At 38.2% G+C, this 23,823-nt stretch overlaps 2 protein-coding genes across 3 annotated transcripts in view; both read right to left on the bottom strand.

The window, feature by feature from the left end:
- Nucleotides 1-9,884, bottom strand: part of LOC134792696 (rho GTPase-activating protein 23) — a 461,388-nt gene extending 451,504 nt beyond the window's left edge. The window contains exon 1 of the mRNA XM_063763978.1: nucleotides 9,513-9,884. The gene's annotated coding sequence lies outside the window, so the exon portion shown is untranslated. The remainder of the gene's footprint in view (nucleotides 1-9,512) is intronic.
- Nucleotides 9,885-11,426: 1,542 nt separating this feature from the next.
- Nucleotides 11,427-23,823, bottom strand: part of LOC134792706 (protein scarlet) — a 37,139-nt gene continuing 24,742 nt past the window's right edge. Inside the window, exons 11-13 of one of the 2 annotated variants that reach the window (XM_063764003.1) lie at nucleotides 14,158-14,263; nucleotides 13,816-13,916; nucleotides 11,427-11,910 (exon numbers count right to left, since the gene is read on the bottom strand). In XM_063764003.1, the coding sequence (XP_063620073.1) occupies nucleotides 11,735-11,910; nucleotides 13,816-13,916; nucleotides 14,158-14,263 (383 nt within the window). In that variant the 3' untranslated portion in view covers nucleotides 11,427-11,734. The remainder of the gene's footprint in view (nucleotides 11,911-13,815; nucleotides 13,917-14,157; nucleotides 14,264-23,823) is intronic. The other variant, XM_063764002.1, reaches the window with a different exon arrangement.

Genomic DNA, 23,823 nt, shown 5'->3' with positions numbered 1-23,823 from the left:
ACCGGCGCCGAGGGTCCAATAAAGACTTGTTATGCTGAATTTTACTGGAGCATTGCACTGCACCGGTGCAGGGTAATTAGAGTTCGATGCCCTCGCCACAATAGCTAGTGCTGAAATACCAATACTAATACAGCATACTGGGAAGTGATTTCAGCAAGGTACTAAAGTAACACAGTTTAGAGCTTTCAGAGTTCCTGATACACAACAATGCCAGATTGTTATTAGAAATATTTACACTTGGCGGTTAAATTACGGGTAGGAAAAGAAATTAAAAAGAAAATAGATATTTTCTATTTTTTTTCAACTCCATAACAAACATAAGATGTCTTATAAACTTTTCGCTGATGGTAATGTATCCTGCTTTTTAGGGTTTCGTACTCAAAGGGTGAAAACGGGACACTATTACTAAGACTCCACTGTCCGTCTGTCTGTCACCAGCCTGTATCTTATGAACCGTGATAGGTAATAGACAGTTGAAATTTTCACAGATGATGTATTTGGGCGTTTTCAGAAATAAATATTGAAAACCTGATTCTTTCACATCTGGACGTTCTTGGGCTCATTCTACTCAGAATCGACAGCATTCTCCATCCCACCATTAAAAAAAGATGTCTCAAAATCCACTCCATTACGTCATGTTTTAGTGTGAAAAAAATTTTCACTTGTATGTGAGTAGTGTCCGACCGAAGGTTCGGTTTCGGTTTCGGTTTCGGCCAGTTTCGGCCAAAAAATCATGTTTCGGCTGTAGTTTCAGTTTCGGCCAAAAAACGGCCGAACCTTTCGGCCGGGCCGAAACTTACGAAATAGTACTTCGGACAAAGACCAAAAGTTAGGGAATAAGTAGGACAACAATATTAATACCTGCATATACTGATTCATGTATAGGTACAGAAATTAATTGGTTTATTATAAAACACACTAATGAGGGCGCCATTGGACGGTCGACGCAGTTTTAAGAGGCTGTCAACACCTATAACGCGCACACTGTCTAATTGTATCGGAGTGAACGAGATAGCACTGTCGCACGTAGCCGTTGTCAGAGTATCAGTTCGGCCCGAGTCGAACGATGTATTTTTCGCTCTTATTCACTTACTTATTCAGTCATTTTCTTATCTACCTCTAATGGCAAATTTTAAGCGAGGCTAAAGGCTACGCTCAACTAGTGCCGCAAAGTTGATTTTCTCAATAGTTAATATTTTGCGAGGCTGAACAGTTGACTATTGATTAAAACGAAGAAAAATGCTCGACGTTAGCCTCACTTTTTACCTCATATTACCATTGGTTTGTGTTCCACATGTCCTCTACTCTACTTCAGCTTAGCCTTTGGCCTCGCTGCGCCATGCTCGGCCTGTGGTCTCGCTTTTTAATACAATGGACAATGGTTGGAGTCTGTGCTCAACTACTTATCCTGAAGCCTGAAGCACGGCTTTGACTTCGCATGAAAGTTCGCCTCACTGGGGCACTTCGGACTTTTATGCCCAGGTGAAGATCGGTACCCGGACTTGCGATATTGTTAACAAAAAATTTCGCGCTCGCTGCGCTCGCGTTTTTTTGCTGACCATGTATCTACATGTTAGCTTGACTGGTGAATGATTAGAGTTAGACCAAGAAAATTCTTCCATGATTTTGATAGCATACGCAGTGCAACTATTAGTGCAAATGTTATTTATACGTCATAATTTCATAGAAGTTTTGACGTTTAAAATAACACTTGCAGTGCGTGTGTTATCAAAATCGTTGCAGAATTATCTTGGTTTAACTCTAGTAATTTTCTTAAAAAACTGCTTAAGTAACATCAATTTCAAGGACATTGGGTGTTGACAGCGCCATAATATGTGTGTAAAAGCGGTTTTATGACATTTTTTCAACGATTTTAACAAGTCTACAAAAGTTTCGGTTTCGGTTTCGGTTTCGGCCGAAACTAGAGCCAAAGCCGAACATTCGGTTTCGGTTTCGGTTTCGGCGAAAAAACATGTTTCGGTCGGACACTATATGTGAGTGACGTAGTGGAATGTACAATATTCATACAAATTTTTGGGACATTTTATTTTATCATCAGAATTGAATATGCTAGTGATTCTGAGTTGAAAGAACCCAAAAACACAAGGATCTGTGAGAATCGGGTTTTCGATATTTATTTCTGAAAACGCCCATTTATGTTGCCGCTATAACAACAAATACTAAAACTAAAAACAGAATAAAATAAATACTTAAGTGGGGCTCCCACAATACAACAAACGTGATTTTTTTGCCGTTTTTGCGTAATGATACGGAACCCTTCGTGCGCGAGTCCGACTCGCACCTGGCTTTTTTTTTTCAATTCCTTAAGCAAACATAAGGGGTCATCCATTAATTACGTCACACGTTTAGGGGGAGGGAGGGGGTCAAGAAAATGTGACATATTGTGACATGGGGGAGGGGGGAGACACAAACTTTGTGACGTCACTGTAACTTCATCAGTAACCGATTTTTTTTTTTAATTATTTTATTCGCTGTACATTTAAATAACAAGTTTTTAAAACGATAATCGTTTTTATTCTTTTAATTTTCTTTCCTAAGCTGTTTTGGGTTATAAAATTACTAATATTTATATCGTCAAAAATATTTTGATAAAATATTAATAATACTTAGGTACTTACTTAATTCGATTTGGCGATTTCGTCGAAAAAATGTGACGTCACACTAGGGGGGAGGGGTTTGCCAAATGTGACCAAATGTGACAAGGGGGGGGGAGGGGTCAAAAAACCTAGAAATTCGTGTGACGTAATTAATGGATGACCCCTAAGGTGTCTTATAAAATTTCCTCTTTTTTTGTTTATAATGATAATATGTAGTTCAACATACATACCCATTTAAAATGATCTAACATAATAATATTTTATCATAGTTAAATAACAAACCAGAGTATAATATTTATCTCAGACCACAAGGGCTTGGGATTTCATAATACAAAAGTATAATAAACTGGAATAAAGCCCTGTTTTCTTTTGCGAAATGCCTCCGTTTTAAAAACCACACAAAGAATAATTGCCTCGAGTGCGCGCGTTATCTTGCAGTGGGACCTTCGGGACTAAACAATAGATCTTTTGTGTTTCTCTTCCCATTCTTTGGGCCAAATAACAAGATAGTAATTTACGTTGTACTTACCTACACAATTTGCGATTATACATATTCAGAAAATTATAGCCGAAGCAAAGTAAGTACCTATCCTATAAATGTTATATTAGAGATGAAATATTAAAGACGTGAGCACAGATAACTATTATCATAATCATATTATATTGCCCATTATCATAATTCTAAGTTCATGAGCCTTGTAGACTTGTAGTCTAAACGATATTAAACATATACCTACTACTTTTGGCTTTAGTCTAATTCTCACTTTTTTACCATAAATATGTTTTCCTCTTACGTAATCTGGAGTTGATTTAAGTTAAGATTCAATAAATTGGCTTAAACCGAGGCCTGGCCCGTCATACGGTAAAGTGCATCGGCATTCAAGTGTCAGGCCAGAGCGAGTATTGTCCGAGACCCGCCTATTTCCATCGCCTACAAAACAAATACCTTACATCAATTATTACAAGTGATCTCTGCGTACACGTGGTTGTTGTAGAACTCTAGGTCAGAATAATACTAGTTCGTCAGAAGGAACTGGTCGGTAAGTTAAGGGAAAAAAGGACCAGCTTTTTGTTGCACTGCGTGAGACAACGCGGCGACTCTTAACATCAAACCAGTACGGTTACCATCAGTTTGTCACTGACATAAACGCCGTCGAGAACGTAATTTACTTTCTATACATCTCGCTCGCACTCGCATATTAGTGCAAACGGGATGTATAGAAAGTAAATTACGTTCTCGACGGCGTTTATGTCAGTGACAAACTTATGGTAACCGTACAGTTCCACTTTTCATCGCGTCATGCCAAATCTGGTAGTAAATACTTCCACACTATATTTGTTCTCACGACTTTTTACCAACTACTTGTAACGCTTTACCGCTAATGATCGATTGAGGAATAATTTACCAAAAAACGTCCGAACGTCGCGCATGATTGTAACTATCATATGTTAAGGTAATTATATACTTTCACTTGTCCGTTGCCGATGCCATAGTAATTGAGAAGAGTGCAGCCAGCGAAAATTATTCACAACATAATGTGGACGTAACTAAAAAAAACATGCAAGACTTTCCTTTCACCTTCATGGAATGTAACCTGTTAATTATTCAACGTATCATGTTCCTTCCTCAAGTAGCTACATAGTTCTACGAGCAAATAGGCATTGAGAAAATACTAGATCTTAAGAGCATGTTTAGTTAAGCATATTGAACAGTCAAGCGTCATTAGAGCAGAGCTCAACTAGAATATGACTCAATTTCAAGGTCAGTTTTTAGGGTTCCGTACCCAAAAGGTAAAACGGGACCCTATTACTAAGACTTCGCTGTCCGTCCGTCCGTCCGTCCGTCCGTCCGTCTGTCTGTCACCAGGCTGTATCTCACGAACCGTGATAGCTAGACAGTTGAAATTTTCACAGATGATGTATTTCTGTTGCCGCTATAACAACAAATACTAAAAACAGAATAAAATAAAGATTTAAATGGGGCTCCCATACAAAACACGTGATTTTTGACCAAAGTTAAGCAACGTCGGGCGTGGTCAGTACTTGGATGGATGACCGTTTTTTTTGCATTTTTTTTCCGTTTTTTTTTTTCATTATGGTACGGAACCCTTCGTGCGCGAGTCCGACTCGCACTTGCCCGGTTTTTTATAAATAGGCGGCTAAGACACTGACATCTAACAGGAAATGGCCAGCAAATGTTTCTGTAGTGTACTCAGACAAGATACCTAATTCCAAATGCTTATCGAAAACAGGAAAGTCGAGCACTTTGGCGAACTAATGTAGGTACCCTATTATAAGACAGTAACACATACTCGTAGATTAATTTTACTAATCTCGAACGCAAATCCGCATAGTACAAAATATTTATAGTCGGTACCGGTAGACCGGTACCCTGATACTCGACGACAACTGTAACACAGTACCTATAATATTAATAATAGGTACTTCTAAATACATTCTCTAAGTATGCCTGGGCACTGGACTTTGGCTGACTTTGGTAAACGATCTGCCGTATAAAATAAAAACCTATTGACATCGTATGTTCAAAAATCATGTCGATGTCATAGATAGAATGTCATCCATGCCGCTACACTTTGGAACTTCTTAGATACACTTATACCGTTCTCGAGATCGTGTTCTAATTTGTAAGTAGTGTAAATACATATACCTATTGAAACGTACTGAAAAACGGCACTCAATTTTATCAAATTAGAAGTTTGAGGTATAACTGCCGACATAGTATATATGCACATATTGCACATCCCGAAAGCCGTTCACCTTACATTGGTTGGTCAGACGTTGTGTTGTGTGTAACGGGAATGCACACAGGTCGTGATCAATCTCGATCTCCGACCACCTTGACTGATTAGCAATGGCGCAATCGAGATGCAACTAAAAACACTACCATTTGCTTGTGAAGAAATCGGATGTAATCATTTACCGTCAAGGTTCCGAGATAAGTAATCTTCCAATCAAATTTTGTTTTCACTGATAGTATCAACTGTTTGAAATTTTCAAACACCTTTTGATATGACGTTTCCTGTATTGATTTGGATATTTAATTCCCGTATTTGTTTGCCATTTTTAACACTGACACTGACAATTTCCTGTTCATTTTTGGTGGATAAATAACAACGATACCTACTGTACCTCTGAAATGAAACTCACCGTACAATGTCAATGAACCTAATTTGTATATAAGCTAACTCCCAGAATTTTGTGTCTCTATGTATCCCTTTGAATATGTTTGCGCAACAACCAAGATAATTACCGCCGTATTTAAAAAGAGTGCGCCTGCAAAACTAGTGTCCTTTTTTGTCCCGCAAATGAACTCCGTTGCCACCGGGCGCCGGCGGGGTAAGTATTATACTTAATTATACTAGTTAGACTGGTTAAAACGGAAATCTAGGTAAGCGGGCACTGATTTAATGAATCGTATCCGTACTTGTCGCGCCGGCCGACAAGACTCTGGTCTAGCCTCATTAAGCAAAATCCTTAGGCACCATCCCACCAGTTAGGCCTTAATTGGACTGGCTGAACTGAACTTCATATTGAAATGGCTATTTTGAGATTATTTGAAATACGGAAACTTGGTTCTGAGTCTTAAGAAACGTAATCCCTAGTTTCCTTAAATAGAATTGATTCGATATTTGGCACTCATAGAATAAGGAGCATTATCTTGGAGTCCCACTCATCAGGGTCAAGTACCTATCTGTATTGGGTGATACAGTATTTACACGAGGCCAATTAACGAGACATTCGCATCAGCATTCAGCATCGTCTAAAAGACAATCATACTCGTATTAGAGGTATTATTAAGAACCATTTCAATTGTATTGGCTTCGTTCTCTCAGTGGATTGTCCTGGTTATTGGATCCACGTAAAAGATGTCGAGTTCAGAGAACAATTTTTCTCGATTATATATACGTCTTTCTGCGATTCTGTGATTACTGATCAGTGACAATCGTAACAGTAACGCCTACCAGTACGGTTACCATCAGTTTGTCACTGACATAAACGCCGTCGAGAACGTAATTTACTTTCTATACATCTCGCTCGCACTCGCATATTAGTGCAAACGGGATGTATATAAAGTAAATTACGTTCTCGACGGCGTTTATGTCAGTGACAAACTGATGGTAACCGTACAGGCCCAGTATCTCAGTAGGTAGGCATCGAGAGTTTTTAGTCTCGCCCGACAAAGACGGAGATTTGGTCACTATCCCTGAATTTCTCCTGCCCCCGTAGCACGGTCGCGTTTTTATCGCTTGTCACCATGCCTGTCACGTTCTAACCAGTATGTAAGTGCGAAAGAGACGCGCATAGTGATAGGCGATAAAAATGGAACCGTGCTGAGCCCGCTGATATCTTAATATGGTCAAAACTTAAGATCTGAATCCAATAATGTCATGTGTAATAGTTAGTTCAATGCTTGGTACAGCACGTGGAACGTATATTGAAATTAATTGGTGGATATCGTGACTCGAGGTCAGAAGGGCGTGTGAGATGTTTGGACAGTTATTGATGGCGAATGAAACTTGCCAATGCAAGTAAGCAAGCTTCTGGGTGTTAAACTTCATTCATACAAGTCTAGCAACAAAAATCATTGGATTAAACCTACGATGAATTGGACTGATCATACAGAAATGCAAAGTATAGTATAAATATTTAAACAGTGACATTTCTCACGAATGCGTTGCCAAAATGGTGAATTTCTTTACCATGCAGTATGTTTTCTCCATTTCACGTTTTTCTGTATGGTCGATCTGCAAATCTTGCAATGCTATTGAGCATACAATTATTTATTATTGTAAAGTACTTCAGTCCGTCTATCGGTAGATTTTGGCCCCTTTCATGGCTTTACATAGTAAAGACGACATAGAACGGGCGGATTATAGCCATATCGATTTAGGAGCTTTACAGGTTCCTAACGTTCCTGTTATGAAACGGTTATAGTTATGATCTGCCAACTATCAACAGTAACATTTTTGGTAGAGATTCATCATCATCATCATATCAGCCTTTTATCGTCCACTGCTGAGCATAGACCTCTCTTCGAGTAGGTACGCCACTTATCCCGGTCCCGAGCCAATCTCACCCAGAAGCAAGGCTCGAAACCGGTTTTTTTTTAAATCCCAAAATAACCCAATATTTTTAATTATTTTATGGTCTTTACTGGGACTGAATCATGTATTTAGGTAACAACTTCGTATTATTAGATTGTCCCATTAAAAATGAAATTATAAACCAAAGAACGAAGACGAACGTAATAATACCGGTATTTTTTGTATGGAAAAAAAACCGGTTCCGAGCCTTGCCCAGAAGTGACCCGCAATTTTCCGAATGAATGAATGATGGTACAGATTAAAAGTTCAAATCTCCCTCCAGGTTTTATTCTTCTCTTCTACCTGGCCTGCTGGGTTGTTTAGGCATTTCTTATAGGGTCTGTGCGGAAAGAGAAGAGTCGTAGAATGTATGGGCTCCCCTACATTTCACGACTCTTTCCGCACAGACTTTATATTCTCTCAACTGTTTTCTAGATTACTTTTAATAATATAGAAATAATGCATAGCTACCTGGCAGATACATAAACAACAAGCGAGGATAGGTATCCGTCATCTATTTATTCATCATTTGCTGTGTCATGAGATCATGTTGCAAAAAACCAGCGCTGCATACTTGCGGTCGGTGCGATATTTCGCCTGACGTCATTGGAAACCAAACACCGTATCTAGAGTGGTTTTATCGGGATGATAACGGTACGGTGATAGGAAACGTTTTAGCAGGGCGAAATGGAGGTCAATCCGTGATAAGGGGGGAAGAATTATCAGTGGGTGTGGGGGAATTAGAGTGCTGCAATTTGACTCCTGATTATCGAAGTTTTGACAAGATTTTAGTCTGTTTTAGATGATTTTAATCATGCTAGTCACAGAAATGTAAGAAATGTATTTTTAATATCCATAACTAACCGACATAACAGCACTATCCTCTCGAGGTTTCCGTGTTTAGGATTCTCCACTTCTTTTAGGTCTGTTTTTGGTCACTTCTAGATATTGTGAGTAGATTTTCCATTAAGCTTAATCCAGTTATACCTAAACCAAATCAAAATGGTAAAGGAGGCAAGTCTCATTACAGGGAGTACCTACCCTACCTATCTACATATATTTTAAGTAGGTATACAGTAGTGTAGTCCAGCTCAAGTTATAATCGGCGTTTTGAAACTTATCAATCATTCAATATAAAAAGTTTGTATCCTCTCCGTGAATATACAGGACCGAAATGCAACTAATGCATAATTAGCCGCAGTAAACACACGACATTCAATTCACTATTGTAATGACTACCGTTAATAATGTCAACTTGTAACCGGTCCCATTAGCATATATTCGTATTGTTTAGCTACAACAACATATTAACCCAATAAATGTTAAATTGCTTGCTTCCGTGAACGCATTATCAATAATAGAACGCTGCCGCGTCGGTACACAAAACGATTTGGGTAAATGGTAATGAAGGACGGGTCCTTTGCTTTTGGTTTTTACTCGTTTTGGTTTTATCCCCCGCTTCGCATTCCCGCGCCCGCGCATGGCGCGCAACGGTCGCTTCTTCAACTTATACACCGCATCTTATACTTAAAGGAGTTCTGTGCCTTTTTAGGTAATTTAAGATCATTATTTGGAGATGAAAGGGGTTTGATGACGTAAAGAATGACTTAGAAATTTAAAAAAAAGTTTTAAGAAGTACGTAATTGAAAACAAATAGAACTAACTAGATAACAAGCTCGAGTTATTGAGGGTATCGATAGTTAAAATTAGGTAAACCAATTAGGTATTAGCTTAACCAAGTAAATGCGAACTTGTTATCACTAGCTGTCAAAAACTTTGTGTTACTAACCGTATGACTCGGCGCAGTCGCTCAAAATCCAAGCTGCATTTTAACCTCAAAAGCACCTAAAGCACGAACACAACACTAGAAGGTCACGGTTATGTCACGTTGCATAATATCACAAAGCTTCGACACCGGCAATCGCATGGGATTTACTAAAAACAATACACGGCCGAGGATACTGTTATCATAAACACACCAATACACTGTTCGATGCACGAATCAACAAACTAAAAGAATACGCGTCTGAGAGTCCATCAGAGCGCATATTCGTACTGATTATTGAACGTGAGTAGCACCAGTGTGGACTCGATGTCATAAGTAGTGTGCAGTTTACGATAAAACATGTCACGGCTGCGCTGCACTCCGCCTGACACGACGAATATGGCGGATGAATTTGAACTACACTACGCTTGCGCCAGTTGCTCCGACCGACCGCGGCCCGGCAGGTAGCAAAAAAAAACACGGGCGCGCCGAACGCCATCTAACGATGGAGGCCGGAACTTGACGCAAGTACTTGAGGAGAACTAGTTCTGATAACTTAGTTACGGTTCCAGATGGCGACTGAGTTGCACAACGACAAGTATTGTAACTCCTCGCTATCTCACATCTTGAATCACGATGGCAGCACATGTGTTTGCATCTTCGTAAGATTTATCCCGGATGCTCTAATATTAACTTTAGGTATAAACCTAACCTTAAAATGCATCGGTACAGTAAAACCTGCCAAGTGCGAGTCGGACTCGCGCACGAAGGGTTCCGTACCGTTATGCAAAAACAGCAAAAAACCACGTTTGTTGTATGGAAGCCCCCACTTAAATATTTATTTTATTTTGTTTTTAGTATTTGTTGTTATAACGGCAACAAAAATACATCATCTTTGAAAATTTCAACTGCCTAACTATCACGGTTCATGAGTTACAGCACTTACAGCCTGGTGACAGACAGACGGACGGACAGACGGACGGCGGAGTCTTAGTAATAGAACTAATAGAGTCCCATTTTTACCCTTTGGGTACGGAACCCTAAAAACCGTGGAACGAAAACATCACATGAATATTTTAGTTACACAACCGTATAGTTTTACAACCAGGATTCGGCGGATATAGAACCCTCTGACCCCCATTTACATACTTTTGTGGTATCTGAGATCGAGGACTTTAATCGCGATGGATCTCTACTTGGGCTGGACGAGGGGGCAATAAACGCCAAACCCTCATGTACAGTCGCATCAGATATATCGGAGCGGCCGAGGTGCTCAAAAATATCTGAACACGCACTCTAACAGGTCTGAATATACGATTACAACTTACTTACTATTTAAAACTTTACAAACGTAATGTAAATGCGAATATGCATCACTCTAAACAGGAATATTTTGAATAATTCTGCCGAATAACCACTTTTTATATAAGAGAAAAGAAGATTGAGGCAGGTTATTCCCTTTCTTGAGTTTCTTGCTACTGTTGCCAGGACGCACGACATATTGTGAAATTGAAAACTGGTGGTGATAGTAGGCACTAAGTAGGGTTTTCTAAGAGAGTTTGATGGGCCGCAAAAAAGAACAACAGAACTATTTATACAAATTATATATGTAAATTTATTAAATATATTATTATGTACATCACACATTGTAGTAAAAATAATAGACACCATTAAAATAAAAAACAAAACAGTCGTGTAACAATAGTCAATTGATTCAGAACATTTCATCATTTATCTCTCATTTCGCGTCCTCGGCGAAAGCAATCCTTCTACTTATGTGACGCTGCCAACAGAAATTTCCGTGTATTGTTTTTTATTTTATTTTATATAAACCTCATACTTTCATATCTATGAAGGTAAAAAGAAAATTAAGCCGACTCTCTGACAAGTCTCGAGAACGACATAAAGGTTTCAACTGAAATATATTTATCTAGTGGAAAACATATTTAATACATCAGGAGCTCAGATCAGAGACGGTACCTATGTAAGATGAATCCAGGTCTGAATGAATGAATGAATCTCATCTCGTAACATTGTCAGGTGACGTGACGGTAAGCTAACTATTATGTTTATTTCCACCTAGTCTGATGCCTCAAAGCCAGCAACGCGAGGAGGTAAAAATTGAGGTACAACATGGCGAGCGCGAATCGTCGGTCCAGAAGTGGGAGTTGGTGCAATCGTACTCGTTTACACCTCGTAACATTTCGGGGGTTAACAGAGATATGCTGTAGGTAAGTGAACCAATATTATTTCCGCCTAGTCCGATGCCTCAAGGCCAGCAACGCGAGGAGGTGGAAGGCGAGGTATAGCACAGCGAGCGCGATGACATCCATCCAGAAGTGCGAAGTGGTGAAGTCATATACGTTGAGGACCTCGTCGCCCGTGCTGAGGCACGGCGTACCGGAGTCGGTTGGAGCACAAGCTGGAGAAACGAGTTTAAGATTAACAATACAGAAGGTAATAACCAGTAGATTAATCCTTAGCCAATGCTGAGGCAATTTAGCGACTACCTACATGTGGCATTTGAATTAATTATTGACGGATTTATTTTTTTGTGACAAAGTTTATCCAATAATTTCAAGTCGCAGTCTAGGAACTCCCGGTGCACCCAATCGTGAAGTTTATTTATTTGGGTCAAAAAGATCACTGTGTTATGTCTTTCCTGTAGACATACACGAGAGTTAAGGGCTATAAAGGTTAATTTTCTTAGTTAACCCTTATCCACGTGAAAAGGTCCTCCTTTTATTTAGAGAACTATGATAAAATCATTACTTACATGCCCACAAGCTGTTAACTATTGCCCACAGGAGAGAAAACTAGTGTGTTATCGCGAACAGTACATTTTTCTCTCCTGTGGGCAATAGTTAACAGCTTGTGGGCATGTAAGCAATGATTTTATCATAGTTCTCTAAATAAAAGGAGGACCTTTTCACGTGGATAAGGGTTAAATAAGAAAATTAACCTTTATAGCCCTTAACTCTCGTGTATGTCTACAGGAAAGACATATCACAGTGATCTTTTTGACCCATTTATTTATGGACTCGCGTCGGTATTCGTCGCTACGTTTGCCACCGTATTTTTAGATTTAATGGTAGGTTTTTTTTTTAAATGTTTTGTGGGTTTTCCAAATCTAAAAGTAACTTTAAACTAGTCAATCTAGAGAGCTGTTTATAAATAAATATGAGTACAAAAGACTTCGGCGACTAATCGGCTGGTAGACTATAGACAGTTCTTAACCAGTTGAATGGAGTAATGTTTTTCTAATAATATTTTTTTTTATTTAATACATATCTTCCTTATAAACTACTACCTGCATAGGTTCCTTTGTAATATTTTATCCCATCGGGGAAACCCCCAAGTTAGCGCCGTCTTTACCTGTTTTTTGTAAAAGAAACAAACAACAGAATAGATAACGGAGGTGTTAAATAGCTGATAAGCTTTTTGTTCTTGGTGTTAAAGCAATAACTTTTGAATCGGGTTCTAGAAGAACTTGGACCTGATCCAAATGTCGTATGCAGCGTTTTCCGAATCTCAACACTAAGTAGTTACATTTTTTTTGTCCTTTGATGCCACATGAGCCGGTTCTACATTTGTTTAATTTTAACTTCTATAAATCTCCGCTACATAGCATAGCACCGACGCATTTGTTAAATGTGATGTAGAACCCGAATTTGGTACACTTATAATTTATATTTTATGATAAAATCGAATCTTCTCGTGTAATTAAATATGTGCTATATTGCTTAGGTACTTTATATCGGCTTACAACCAGTTCTTATCTAAATACCTACAAATGATGCGGGAGTAAAAGAGAAGTTAAATAATAATAAATAAATAAAAATTGTCTCCCACTGCTGGGCAGAGGCCTCCTCTTAAGCACGAGAGGTATAGTCTCCACGCTGACCCAATGCGAGTTGGGGACTTCACATACACCTTTGAATTTCTTCGAGATGTATGCAGATTTCCTCGCGATATTATACTTCGCCGAAAAGCTAGTGGTAAATATCAAATGATAATCCGTACATAAGAATTCGTACATTCGAAAAACTCATTGGTACGAGCCAGGATTTGAACCCGCGACCTCCGTATTGAAAGTCGGACGTTAGGCCGCGTAGCCAAGACGCAGATCGCTTACGCTCCGTAGCAATCGAAACGCAACTGTCACTGTCGCACTAATATGGAAGAGTAATAGAGAGACATAATGCTTTTCGTTGTCGAAGCGATAGCGATTGTAACCTTGGCTAGGCCGGCAGATCCACTAGGCCACCACCGCTTATTCTAAGTGAGTAGCTTATTATTATAGTGAAGTTAGACTAAATTATCTTACTAATGTTGCTAACGCCATCCCACTGCAGTATGCTCATGGCTTCGTTTGAGTACATAAGCCATGACAAATGCCGAATCCAGGATATGTATTTTGGTAATGTACTGAAATAAAAGAAATGTTGTTATTACAAAATCAGTTCAGTAGCGTTTTTGAGTTTATCGCGAACATATATACACACAAACAGACAGACGCGGCAATGGACTTTGTTTTATAAGGTGTAGTGATAGTGATGTTAAGTTGACATTAAAGTAAATTCTTTATGAAGAAAATCAAGTTAACACTTTGTTTGCAATGTGATGTAGCATTGAAACTGGCATGACGTTTTAATTCAAACAACAATACCTTAGTTTGATGAAGATGCCAGACGTCATCATGAGGCAGTAGTCAAATGGTACGAGGTAGGCGATGGCGACAGGCATCGAGCCGAAAGCGCATGAGAAGAACGATCCTGCAAATCAACATTTTAATGTTTTTTACTAATTATTCAGACCTTATAAATTAAGCAAACTCGGCGCCGTCGACTGGACAGAAACGGCTTTGGACAGAGTAGCATGACTAGCATAGCGGTCTTTGGTGTGGCCAAGATCCACTCCGGGTCTTTGCGCCACACACTGGAACCCGCCCATACATTGCAGTGCTCAAAACTCAACTTTGCAATTGTGGGTATTTTGTACTCAAATTGAAATATATGCATAAACAGGGAGATATTGCACCTCACTGCAGAAAAATACCTTCATTATCAGTTGTCATTACATAGTTGCATTATGTCAAAGGTCTAGGATTTTATATGTCACATCTCAGTGGTAATTTGTATTGATTAACAAAATAGTTATTTCAAGTAATTGTAGTTGGTATGAATAACTCAAAATCCGCAATGACTTATCTTGAGCAAGGTATGTAGATTATGTTTTACGTATTTTATGTTCTAAAACAATTTTGGGTTTGTGGTATTCCGACAAATAGTAACATATATTGTAATTTAATAAAAATGGTCATATTTCCGATAATGGACAACATCTTTTGATAATTTTTAGGCATGATAGCTAAAAAAGTTGTCGTTATTAAGATTCTTTATTCGAAAGTAAAAGATGTTGTCCAGTTTTCGAAATGGGCCAAATTTTTTGCTCCGACTATTTGATCAGGCGTTTTTACTTTAGCGAAAATATAACTTTTTCTCACTAAAACAATGTTTTAGTGCGTAATATTTTACCTTAAGGTTATTTCTATGCATTTCGACTGTTTCAGATGAAAAAAGTGATACAATTTTACTTAATAATAACTTAATAACTTCCTTAATAATAGATCAACCAAAACCAGGTTTTGGCAATATTAATAACGGTAATGTGGCTCGAAAATTTTTCCAAAACTACGAAATATCAGCCGAAATTACTAAAATAGATGAAGAACTCATACGTCGCTTTTACATAATTTTACAAACAATTTCCAGTGGCTACAAGATCGATACGTGTAAATTCAAAAAATACTGTCTAGAGACAGCAAAGTTATATGTAAAACTGTACCGGTGGTGTCGCATGACACCTACTGTTCATAAAATCCTTATTCAAGGAGTCGCAATAATATCTGAGCACCTGATCCCAATAGGCAATTTAAGTGAAGAGGCCCAGGAAGCGAGGAATAAGGATTTTAAAAACTATCGAGAGAGATTTAGTCGTAAAACTTGTAGATTCGACAACATGACAGATGTTTTTAATAGGCTCTTGGTTTCTTCTGATCCCATCATCACCTGCACACGACCTCTGCCAATTATTAATTCAAAAATATTTCACCCGGAAGCTGTCAACATGTTTATCGGTGAATATGTAACGTCATCATAGGAATATTTTATTTTTTAATATAAATATAATGTAAATAATTATTATTATAAGCACTACTTGACATTACGAATGTAGAATAGTATTTTTTTTGCTTAATTTTACTTATTGTAGTTTTGAGCACAGCAATGTATGGGCGGGTTCCAGTGTGCGCCACAGCAGTAAGTACTAATTATACTGTCAACCAGTGTAGGCGACAGATCCTTATTTCATGTTTAATTTAAGTTTAGGTATAATCATGCTCATTTAAAATATGTAAATTGATTTCTAGTATTAAGAAAGCCAAAGATTTCTTTACAATGTAAACTAAAGTTTCAAAAATCCCTAGCTACTCATTATATCATTGTATTAGTCGTAATTTTAATTAATAAGGTTTATTTCGTGCATACTAACTCCATCTATTGAGCCTAACACACTTAATTGTGAATTTCTAGTTATGTATATTAAGTTTGTATGCACCAGTAACTACATTCAATAAAGCTTATTTAATTGTGAATATTTAAAATAAAGTCACAGAGGGCGCTGGCGTGTATACTTAACCTAAAACATATTGCGAATTTACCGTTACCTATCTGCTCACCACGCGACACGCGAGCACTCTCTTATATTTTCACTTCAAAATCCTAGTTTTTATCCATCTTCCACCTGCGTATCCTACAATAAGCTGGTCTTCAAACCGGATCTCATGTGAACAGTGCCAATTAATGTTTACTACGCCACCAAAGATGGTAATAACTCGACGGCAAAAGGAAATGGCCGAAGCAAAGGCGAACTCGGAACCGCCGCCTACAGCCGACGTGTTACCTGGTACTTCCAACTCCAAAAAAGAAGTTAAGACCGCAGCACCTTCGGTTGCAAGCAGTAGAAGATCTACAGCATCCTCCATAGCAAGGCGTAAACAGCTGGAGTTGCAAGCAGCCGAGGAAAAGGCTCGAATCCAGATGGAGTTGATCGATAAACGCCTGCGGGCTTAGCAAGGTTATATCATATTGCGCGTGGAATCTACTGTCGTCTTTTAACGATAGTCGTATTTTTATCGTTTTGCTGAACATGGTTACGGGCTACGATAAGAATACCACGTCGATATCGTATATAGTTATCCACTATCATTCGTAAGTGACCACGATTGTCGATGCCTAGAGTTTATGAAAAATCCATTTAATGCCTGGCTTTATTAAAATGTCGGACGTGTGTCGGACGATGTTTGAAAACGAATAGTTAGTTTTATTACTACACTTCCAAATTGAAAAATGTTTAAATGAGTGACAGCTTTATACAAATTGACTTACATTATAACATGCACGGATAATCGTGTTTTCTCAACTGACAATTCACTTGACATTGACAAGCATCGCGTACGCGCATGATTCAGTGAATTTAGTGAAAATACAAACCAACTCGAAGAAAAATACTGATTTGCTGTGTAAACTAAAGGAAATGCCACCCAAAATGTAAGTTTCTCTAATTTATTTATAGAAAAAGTTATAGTTCGTTTGATCATTAACTGGTTTTGTCATGAATATGTTTAATTTCAGTCGATGCTTCGGCGCACAAGAAAATGCTAGCCAAATATATAACTCAGCATCCCCTGTTCGCCTACACCTACAGGGAGATCCATGAGCCTCTCGGAACCCAGAGATACAAAATGCAATGCTGCACAGTGCACACAAGTTCTAAGATCTAGAAGAAAGGATTGAAGATGTAAGTACACCTTTCTTAAACTAAAATCATGAAAAGTTTCTGGTGCCTTTTAATATTATTGACACTTAATATCTATTTCTTCTCATTCTATCTATTATGTTCTACTAAGTGACAAAAGTTTGTTAAAAACCTGTTCTATCACTACTATAATTGCAGGAAGTACAATGATGTGTAAAAGTTACACTACAACACTACCTATGCATACATTTATTCACATTGCATACTTAAGGGTTCTAACAAATATTAAAATCTTTGAAACCCGTAGACCTCACTTTAAAAACTTATATATTTTTTTACTCTGTATATTCTAGAAGCTGGTTTTGTAGCAAGAATAAAAGTTTATTGAAAAAGAAAAAGACACATTTTATGCCATAAATATAAGACATAAAGATAAAATATTATTAATAATTATTTAGTTTTTATGCCCATTCCGGATGTGAACTCCCGAACACTTAAATTTTAAGTCCTTCCTCTTCATAACCGTTTTATGTCTGATTGTTTTGCCATTCAGGCAACCTATCTATGGAATGCACTCCCTCTACCTGTAAGACAAGCCCCAAGAAAATTTGTTGTTTGAGTAGTCATGCTCGGTAGTCATCTGCTAAATGAAGAACTCATCTAGTGTCTATCATCCCATATACATATTAGTACATTTATTTTTATAACATATATGTATGTTTATGTTAGTATGTATATCTAAGATATACCTACTGCATTTGCTTTTTGATTGGTTTTTGCACCAACCTTTAGTGTTTATATGTGATGTCCCACGGGTAAAGGCACCTTATGGCGGTTGGCGCTTACGCTATTATTAACGCCGCTCCAATATTATTGCGGCGCTATGCGACGTAAGCGCCAGCCACCATAAGGTACCTTTTGCCGTGGAACGTCACATACCGTAAAACGGGGTCAACAGAAATCGCAGGGTGAATAGAGAAATTTTGAACTTTTTCTTTCAAGTTGTTATATTTAAAAACGTACATCTCTAAAATAGATTTTTGGAATGCGTATATAGTAGACTATTTATTATCTACATTGGTACCAAAAGAACTTAATCAAACTGCCTAATAGTTAGATTTTTTTGACTCTAAAGTAAGGTCTCGGAGAGGTAAGAAATGAAACCTGTCTGAACTTTGTTCTAGCAGTAAATGTTTTGACATTAACTAAGTAAAAGTTAGCTAACCTGGTAATATAGTATCTGTAGTACCTAAATAATATATAATATCACTAATTTTCTGTATAATAAAGCATTTTTTTGCAAAAAAACAATAACAAGCAAATTTACGTGATAAAGGGGTCAGTGGACACGCATATGGGGTGAACAGTTATGTCATAGGGGGTGATTAGATACAACAAAGGGGTGTAAAGACACGCCTTGGGGGTTAAAAGACACAAAAAATTTTTTTGTGTCAAATAGCTGTTTAACAGATACCATTACCATTATACCATTTGCCAACAGAGTATCCACATAATAATGACCAAATTCGATTCCTATGACAACTAAAACTTAATATTTCTATTCACCCCTTTCTTGTGTCTATCGACCCCGTTTTAAGGATATGGAGAAAACAGGTAGTTTTCTTTGATTTTCTCTGAATTGGGTAGATAAAAAATTATTTCACAAATGCAAAATTGAAGAACTAACCAAGACTCAAAAAATGATATCAAAATTATTACTTTATCATTTGGATTATTGGCGAAAATCCTCCTTGAAGTTGAAAATCGTGTCTTTTCACCCCGTTTTACGGTATTTGTTTCTATGGTTGACTGGTAGATAATGCCTTTTGGCATTTAGTTTGCCATTTTTACGTAATTCTATATGTTTGTGCAATAAAGTTTATAAAATAAATAAAGTAGCCATACCCACAAGTAACTTACAAATTCTCTGCAAGAGTTATTCAATACAAATAAATTGTATTAGTACCTATTCTACTAAGATTATAAAATAATATAATACCTACTCGTACAATATTCTTACTTATAACATGTAATATAGGAATACTAGGAACAGTTATGTTAGCACTAAAGCTGGCCATATACATTTGACAGCTAAGTTTGACCCACTTCCCGATTTCCGATTGTGCTGAAATTTTGCATACATAACAATATGTAAATCGGATGACAATTGCAATATTATGATGACATGGAGCTGATCTGATGATGGAGACATGAGGTGGCCATGGGAACACTGTGATAAAACAACGCAAACTAATTGTGCTTGGTGTTGTTAGAATGGACTCATGGAGTATTAGTTGCCTGTTGAAAGAAAAGTACAGTCAGCGATAAAAGCTTGTACCAAAAATGATATTTTTGGTACAAGCTTGTACCAAAAATAATATGTTTGCCAAAAACTTATATTGTTAGGGCTTGGGAGTAGAAGCTGGTTTCTTTACTGCTGGGAGCTGGAATATTTTTTTTTGTGTTTGGTAAAGTGGTTTATTGTACCTATACCTGATTATGGGAATGATTTTAGCAGCCTATGTATGTGTGTGGGTATGTTTGTGTCGTATATTACCCTACCATAGAATATCTGAGACAAATTTTGATAAATAAGGTGTTCGTTGGTTTGTTTTTATGACGCAGGTGGTACAGAACTACACTTAATACATAATACTACTTTAATAACGTATAAATAATTACTAGAACAAAATTCAATTTATTTTCAATCGATAATTTGGACAACTGTAACAAAAAAATCCCCCTGGCTTAAAAACGAGAGCTTTCTAAAAGTGACATTAATTTCACATAATTTGCCAATGAACCGCTGTAAGTACTAGCCTGCGCCTGACCTCATCTAATCTAATTTGTTTCTGTTTCAGTCATAACATATTGGAGGCTTGAGAGACCATGCGATGCATCTCAGGCACTATCCGATCTACAACCGCCACTGGCTGCCGGCATTGAGTCACATTGCCCCTCCTCACATCCGACGACTCAAGGCGTTGAAGAGGGAGGCTGAGAATATCACGAATAACCCCACAATGCCTGTCCACGAGGAATTCTGCCGCCCGACTGCCCGCCGACCCTGTGCTACAGCTGGGAGCCTGAGCAGCTTTAATATTTCGGATAGGTGGATAGCGGAATGGTCAGCTTCGGCAGCTCGGAGTTGCTGTATATCTGACCCAACTAAAAAACCAAAAGGGTTTGACCTTCCTCGGAAAATCTGGTGCCGCCTGAGAACCGGACATGGCCGCTGCAATTCAGCCACACAAATGGAGATAGACGGCTTTCCCACTTTGCGAATGCAGAATGCAGACCACTTAGCATATCTTCCAACGCTGCCCACTCCACTCCTCCTCCACTCCTGGGCCTGTTGAGGACCTGAAGACCGTGACACCTGACTTGGTTGCTTGGCTTGGCAACCTCAAGACTACACTCTGAATGCCCTCATCAGTTTATGATATGAAATGAAATCACTTTATTGGAGCATTCCACGAGCTGTCCCGTACAAACGCATTTTATTTCCTGTGTTGCGACTTTTTTTTCGCCATTTAAAGCAAGCGATTAATTTTCCGTGCATGTTTGACCATTTGTCATAGAAAAGGAAACTCTTATACCTGCAAATCTCCAGAAAATCTGCATTTCTACGGGACAAACGGTAGACAATTGCATGGAATGCTCCATTGCCAAAACATGATAAGTTGATGGTAGAAAAAATATTAGGAATACAAACCATATACCTACATATAAATTCTATGTTAAGTATGTACTAAGTTATTCTAGGTTAAGTACTAACTTATTGTCTACTCTATACATAGGTAATTACATTTAGCAAGACATGTTGGCCGTGGGTACCAAGCTCAGCATGTGCTAGACTGGCGTCCAGCGCTGGTTTTCAGTTTGGCCCCTTTTTGTTGGAGGTCTGAGAGGAATGTTGATCTTTTCTGCGCCGTTAATCATTCTATTTATATTGGAAACGAAACTTATAGATGAGCAGTTATGAAATAGCAATAATACAATAATATGGATATCAAATAAAAGCTAGTGAGAAGACCATTCCAAAAATATATATATGTGTCATACCTATCCACAAATAAAACAACAAACAACCTTTTCAGTTCATTAGTATTATCATTAAGCATTTTACAACGTAAGTTAGGCCGTCGAATCAGACAGAATGGTAAGGGCCCCCGCTCAGTGGCGAAACTGGGGGGGGGGGAGTTGGAGGGGGCACGTGCCCCGGGCGCCGTCCAAGGGGGGGCGCCAAAATGGTCTAAAGACTACCTCTCCGCCTTGCCAAAGGCAACAGGGAAACTTTTGTCGCCCTACCGCCCACCATCCCGTAGTGTGAATACTCTATGCCAGAAACTTGTATCAAGCAGAGGGATATTCGGCGGGAGTTGCTATGCTTTCGTTTTATAAGGCGAGCGGGCCAAGTGCTTCAGAGTTGTGTCCAGTGTTAGCGCGTCTTACGTTAGGGGTCTCCTGTCGAAGTTACCATCTTATGGACTGTCCAATAGACTACCTATTATGCAAGTGGATCGCTAGCCCTTTGTCCGGCAGGCGCATATGAGCCGTAGTTGACGGAACCTGCTTCAATAGCTGCTGCTGCATATCTGTGACATGTTGTCTATCGACGACATTCATCGATATGTGGACTACTGAGGCTTCCTATACACTATACAGGATGGCTAAAAAATAACTACATTCCCGTTGCCAGGGAGGTTTTGGGATTATACTGAGTAACTTTTGCTACGGGACCAACCTCGAAATCGCGAAAAAAATAGTTTACCCTCCCATAGAAATTGGACCAGCCAAAATGTATGAAACAGCCAAATTTTTTTTCGCGACTTAGGGGTTGGTCCCATTTCGTTTCGGAGAGGGGGGGGGAGGTGCCTGCCCCGGGCGCCATATGACGTTCCTGGTACAAAAGCTGTTCATACTTCATAGTAATCCAGCGATAAAGCTGCTGGCATGATGGGCACTTTCACACCGGGTACGGCAGCCAATGATTTGTTTGTACACCTACATTTAATGTGTAAATAAACTTTGTTTAATTTTTTGGCAATAGTTGTTTTATTTACCCATTTATAATATTCTCTCTAGCACAGAGCCGAAATTGTTAACTTATCTATAGAGTTTAGTAAACAAAAAAGACTTGACAACACCACAAGTGACGAGAATTGTCATTCTTGTATCTACCTAAATGGAATTTAACATAGTTTTTAATATTCAACATTAGTTATTGGCGTATTGAGTCTGACCGCAGTTATAGTCACTAAAGTAGACTTATTAGCATAATAGAGCATTTAGGAATATTCTTATTTGACCTTTTCACCGCCAGACTCACTAGACGCGTCGTTAAGACGCGTCTTTTCATACAAACGTAGTCCACATTTTTCTCTCTGGATAATAACATTAAATATTTTGATACAATTTGTTGTATATCATATCAACATCAACTACAGCCTACGTTTGTTCTTTTTTTTTAATTTTTAATTATTATAAGAGTTAGAAGCATTTAAAAATTTGTATGTAATCTGTCTTCCGCTCCTAATTTTTAAAATAATCAAAAATTCGAACGTAGGGGCATAGCTATATGGTTAATATACATTAAATTATGTAAAAATATTTTCCATAATGTCAATATCCAGAGAGGAAAATGAGGACTACGTTTGTATGGAGAAGCGGAAGCGGCCATCTCCCTTTCCTCTTAAGTAAGAACGTGCCTAAAATGTTTTTATTACCTATGCTTTCATTGTACTATACTGCATATGAGTCGGATTTTACATTTAGAAGCTATAATATCACAAATTTTGTACGCATAAGGCTAAAATGAAAAATAAGAATAAGTGACACCTACATTGAAGCATGCCCGGGAATGGAGTTCTGTGTGAAGATTATCCGTCTTGAATGTTTACTAGTCTCTACTTGTATAGAAATATAGGTAAATTAGGTAGGTATTTGTGTGATAGTAAAACATAGTAATAGGCGAAATATGTATTTATTAAGCTTATTAAGAGCCGGTTTTGTGCATGCTTGCATGCTTAGGAAGTTTTTTAGGAGCGTCTTCTCTAATTTTTCCCTTGATCCACGTGAAGTTTTCTGGAAGAAAAAGAAGGAAATAAGTAAAAGTAGGTTCATGTGGCAGCGATGGAGTAAGTATTTTCACATGAGTGCAGTCTAGTGCACTCAAGATATATACTAAACAATCGCCAGGAATAATATCCATTAAACAAGGCAGCACATTAGAACTAGGTGCCTTAGTTAAACCTAATAAGTATTGCATTCCCAGATTATATATCCCAGAGATAACTATCAAACAATGGGTAGGTACATATCTCAATGCATAATACGGCCGCACTCATACTTATTCAAAAAAGGAAAAGTTACTAAGACAGTCCTTGTGGAAAGTCACAGTTTTTTATGTCTAATACTTAATTCAGTGCTCAAAAGAACTTACCTTCTGTTTACAGCATCTACAAACTGCTCGAGGTTCAGGCTTACAGTAGTGTGGCCAATCCAGTCAGTAGGT

The sequence above is a fragment of the Cydia splendana genome, chromosome 8, assembly GCF_910591565.1.
Source record: "Cydia splendana chromosome 8, ilCydSple1.2, whole genome shotgun sequence".
Taxonomy (NCBI): domain Eukaryota; kingdom Metazoa; phylum Arthropoda; class Insecta; order Lepidoptera; family Tortricidae; genus Cydia; species Cydia splendana.
Note: the sequence above shows the minus strand (reverse complement) of the source record. Positions and strands in the feature narration are given on the sequence as shown.